This window comes from Pteropus alecto, unplaced genomic scaffold, assembly GCF_000325575.1.
Source record: "Pteropus alecto unplaced genomic scaffold, ASM32557v1 scaffold3, whole genome shotgun sequence".
NCBI lineage: Eukaryota > Metazoa > Chordata > Mammalia > Chiroptera > Pteropodidae > Pteropus > Pteropus alecto.
The window spans coordinates 68,892,945-68,898,112 of record NW_006442484.1 but is presented as its reverse complement, the minus strand read 5'-3'; the positions used below and the strand labels follow the sequence as shown (position 1 = coordinate 68,898,112).

The window sequence follows — 5,168 nt, the reverse complement described above, 5'->3', positions numbered from 1 at the left end:
CATAAAGCAGGGCGGCACCAAGACAGACAAGCTGGAGAAGCTCATGATCCGCATCGGCATCTTCACGCTGCTCTACACGGTGCCGGCCAGCATCGTGGTGGCCTGCTACCTGTACGAGCAGCACTATCGCGAGAGCTGGGAGGCTGCGCTCACCTGCGCGTGCCCGGGCCCCGACGCCGGCCAGCCGCGCGCCAAGCCCGAGTACTGGGTGCTCATGCTCAAGTACTTCATGTGCCTCGTGGTAGGCATCACGTCGGGCGTCTGGATTTGGTCCGGCAAGACTGTGGAGTCGTGGCGGCGCTTCACCAGCCGCTGCTGTTGCCGCCGGCGACGGGGCCATAAGAGCGGTGGTGCCACGGCTGCTGGGGACTATGCCGAGGCGAGCGCAGCGCTCACGGGCAGGACTGGGCCGCCGGGCCCTGCTGCAGCCGCTTACCACAAGCAGGTGTCCTTGTCGCACGTGTAGGAGGCCGCAGCAGAGGGACGGGGCCACGAGTGAGGGAGGGGGGGTTGTTTTGTTTGGTAGCTCTGCCAAGGTCACTTCCGTTTACCTTCATGGTGCTGATGCCCCCTCCTGGGGCAACTTGGAGAGTGGGGAAAAGGGCCCTTTCTGGGGAGTTGCTAGCTGTCTCACGTGTATCCTATTTTGCGTTTCTTACTGTCTTCTTTAGGGAAACCCTGTTTTTAATTTATATGTATTTTTTCTTAATTTTTAACTTTGTTGCATTTTGGCAACAAAATTGACCTTTGCTTTGGGGGCTTTACAATCCTAAGGTTGGCATTATAATGAAGTTCCACTTGGTTCAGGTTTCTTTGAACTGTGTGGTCTCAATTGGAAAAATATATTTCCTATACTTGTGTCTTTTAAAAAAAAATGTGAACAGTGAAAGTTTGGGTTGCTATGACTGGGAAGTTGATGGGTGTGCTTTTTCAGCTTGTTTCTCCTTCCATGGCTTAACTTGTCCAAAATGTTTTAAGGTGAGCTCCCTGTCCCTGCTTGTAGTGCTAAGTGAGGGGAAACTCCTAGTCATACCAAGGAGTGGGGAGCATAATGTGGTTAGGGCCTCCCAAAAGTGACAAGATTGGGGAGTGTTTAGTGATTTTGTGTTCATTTTAGCTTTGTTTAGCGAACTTTTGGTAATCACTCTTAACAGTGCCAGCGTTTTGAATAAGTTAGAGACTGCATTATAGGGTCCAAGTTTAAATGTTTGGAATAGCGAGAACCTAAATGATGAAAATTGGTTAATATTGAAATCTAGACTAATAAGGTGGGAGCTCAGTGCTAGAGGAGTGAGTGGTACTTAAGCTTTAGTGAACCCATTTTTTTTTTTTTACAAAACAACTTATAATTTTGGTAAAAGTAAACCCACTCCTTCTGGAAGTACTTAGTGATACTTGCTAAAGGGGCTTGCTTTGTAGATTAAGGACTAAACTGAATATACCTCCAGTAATTAAGTAAATTTCCAACATTTACCTGCTCCACCCCCATCCCACCTCCTTTATCATGTTAAACAGTCTTTTTGCTTTTCTTATTCCTCCTCTTCTGGAGAGCTGTGATTAGAAGCCACACCCACCCTTGAATGAGGAGCTGGAAGGGGGGCAGGGGGCGGAGGGAGGCTGGTTGGCTACCTGTGAACAAACATTGGCAGCAATGAGGGAAAATAAGTGTCCCTGGACTTTGGACTAGTGTGTAGCCAGATATTCCAAAAGCGGCAAGACATTGCTTTCTGAGGCCTCTGAAAACAAAATAAGACCCAGAACACATTTGCATAAGCTTTTAAAATATGGATCTGTTAACTGCTATAGTTGGAGGAAAGCTGTTTCTTCCAGCCTCACCTCAGTGTATTTTTCTTTTCCTCTTTTTCTGAGAAAGCCTGTATATTGATGAGTGGGCTCGCACACGTACACACATGTTGCTGTTAGAAAATTCTGTTTGCTTTTCTAATCTGTTTAAGCATTCATATATGAAAGCCTATATATTGATAAATACACACACACACACACACACACACACAGACACACAGAGGTTTCTTTACTATTAGAAAATTCTGTTTGCTTTCCTAATCTGTTTAACCATTCATGAAGAGTGTGAAGCCATTACTGGGGAAGAGGGTGACAGTGCTATGGCCAGCAAAATACCAATGACCAGGGTTGAGTAGGACTAAATTTAGGAAGCTAAAATGGCAAAAGCAATTAAAATTTGAGAACGCCTCCCTAGGAAAACGTGTCTAGGCATTTATGCTTCATTTATACCAAAGTTGGAAAAGAAATATTTAAGCCCAAGTCAATTTTTACTTCATGGGTATTAAGTAAACACATGTATAGCTCCCATAATGAATTTAAATATTTCGCTGTGGGAAGAAGCTTAGTATAGTTTTAAGGACTCTCAAAAACTGTTCACATTTATAAAAATGCACTGCTCTTACACATGTATCCCCTGAATCAAAATTAAAATTTCAATGCGTGTGACAAATCTAGTATACATAGCCTAGAGAACTTTTTACACATCTGATTCCTCTAGTTACTAAGAAGATTCTTCTTAGAACCTTGAAATAATTCCCCTGTCTGAGGGCCAATTCCTCTCCTATTTTTCAAATGAGGACTTTTTCTGATCACCTTGACCTCTTCCCTCATTCCAAACGTACATAGAGTGTTCTTCCTTTAGTCATTGTGCCTAATTTGGATTGTCCCCGTGCCATCTTTTTCTTCGTGGTACACAGTGTATCTAAAAGTTGTGGGATGAATGGATGAAAGTGACTTAATTCTTCATTTTAAATAATTATTTTTTCATTTTGGCCACATGCCAAACCTAAAAAAGACCAATTCAGATGAAGACAGTTAACACAAAGAACACTAAGCAAAGGAGAGGCAACATAGGTGATGTTTTTGGGGGTCTACTTTCAGAGCTGCTTCTTTGTTTTCAGTCTCTGTTCTCACCCCTGCTCGCTCTCCCTTTCCTCAAGGATAATGCCCACCTGCTTCCCTAGTCATATAACCATCACCCCACCCCTGCCCAAGGGAGAGAGGCCGGAGCTATTCATGGTCACCCCCTGTTTCCATCCCACATACTCTGTCCCCCCTGATTTGCATTTTTATTATACAAACAGTCCATACACGTGAAAATAGTTGTAAAATGAAAGGTTGTGGGTGGTTGAGCAACCTCTTCACAGCCAGCTTTGTGAAGTTGGAGAGGATTTAGGGCTCAGTTTAGTCTCGCATGTGCAGCTTCCGGGCTGTTCCTTTCACAGTTCAATTTTAAGCAATGTCTTACTCCATAGATTAGGGGTGGATATTTAGAAGATTGTCTAAAGGAACTAATGTGACCTCTCAGTGAATCAGTCAACATGATTTTAGGAAGTCTTTTTATTTATATTCCCTCCACATTTTGAAGTTGTCCAAATTGGCTGAAAATAATTGTTCTTGGTGCCTTATTGGTTTATCCTTGCAGACCTTTGTCATATTTTCACATGACCACTTCTAATGACGGGCCTGTGTGTGTGTGTATGTGTGTGTGTGTGTGTGTGTGGTGTGTGTGTGTTGTCTATAATTGTGTGCATGTACAAGCTTAAATAACGTGCCGACAGCACTGTTTCCAAGTTGGTATTCATTAGGCTGTTTCCTCCTGGGCCAGGGCTGCACTGATCCTGACATCGGCTGCCGGGAGAAAACCTCATGGATCCCACACCGAACCTTAATAACAGCATTCGTGACCTGCACTCTCAAGTACAGAATGGGACCCCCAGAGCTAGGAAATGTAGTTGTATATTTTAATGAACTGCTACCCCTGCTAAAGAGGCTTCTTTCACTTTTGTGCTCTATGGAAAGACCAAGGGGGGCACGAGGGACAAAGCTTTGAATAACTGCTTTCTAACACCGAATGTGGCAGACAGGACAGAGCACATCATAAATCTAGGCAGGTGTGAGGTACAGTGGCTGAGAATTGCCTGCTCCCTCTGCATGCCCTTTCTTGCCTCCAAAGTCCAATCAAGTGATTCTGGGAAAGAAATACACCTGAGTTGGGGAGGGTGGTTCTGAAAGAAAAAGCTACCATGACATTAAAGCAGGGTGAGGGGTAGACGGGAGGTAAGTCACTAAGTAACCTGACTCGGAACTCAAAGCTTCTAGCAGCTTGATGACAATTACAGGATTTATTTCAACCGGGATAATGTCTGTGGTACATCATTTTAAAACAATATTACTTAATGTTACAAAGTGTATGTATAGTATGTATGTGTTGTGGATGTGTATATACATAATATATATTATATATATGAGAGATTTAGTGACTTTTGATACGGGTTTGGTGCAGGTGAATTTATTACTGAGCCAAATGAGGCACATACCGAGTCAGTAGTTGGAGTCCAGGGCATTTAACACTTTTTATGATTTCCATATATGTATAGTGCCTATCCCATGCAGTATCTTCACTGTCATGTCAAATGCAGAACTCACGAACCTGAGCCAGCGATATTTTATTTGTAGACAATCAACTTGAATCTATAAATTATTACTGGCAGATGATTATAATTCTGAATCCATAGCACTAACAAATGGAAACCCAGAGCATCTTGAGAAGTTTTTTTGTTTCGTTCCTGGAAGTCAGTAGAACAGCTGTGTATGTGGTTATGTTAGTCTCATGATACTTAATTTGCTGACCTTATATCAGAAAAATTTTGTATGTATTATATTTGTGGGAGGTAAAATGGTTTGAGATTTTTATCAAATATGGAGAGTAGTTATTTATGAAAAACAAAGAAATGTCTATTTTTGTTTCTTTGTTCCCAATTAATGTAGATAAATTTTAAAGTGCATTAAAGCAATGGTAAAGAAAATAAAAAGATGCTGTACAAGTCTTTTTCTCCTCATACTTTTATGGAGACACTGCCTTTTAAGAGTATCTGAGGAGATATGTGGATTCTAACTTCATAATCAAATTTCTCAGATGTACTTAATATAGAAATGGTAATGTTTTTATTAATAAGAAAATCAAGCAAATTCCAGTCACCAGAAACAGAACTAATGAAAACTTGCTTTATTTGAATATACTTCATAGGTTTCTCTTGCTGGTCCTGTTACTGTTTCATGATTCACTTGAAGAAATGAAGGGGCACACATAAAAACAGAGGCATAGCCTGAAACTGTTATGTTTTATGCTCTGTACTGCACCT

At 41.9% G+C, this 5,168-nt stretch overlaps 1 protein-coding gene across 1 annotated transcript in view; it reads left to right on the top strand.

The window, feature by feature from the left end:
• Positions 1-4,838, top strand: part of FZD5 (frizzled class receptor 5) — a 7,330-nt gene extending 2,492 nt beyond the window's left edge. The window contains 1 exon segment of the mRNA XM_025039511.1: positions 1-4,838. This exon segment is cut by the window's left edge and continues 36 nt beyond it. Coding sequence (XP_024895279.1) covers positions 1-466 — 466 coding nt within the window. The 3' untranslated portion in view covers positions 467-4,838.
• Positions 4,839-5,168: the final 330 nt, after the last annotated feature.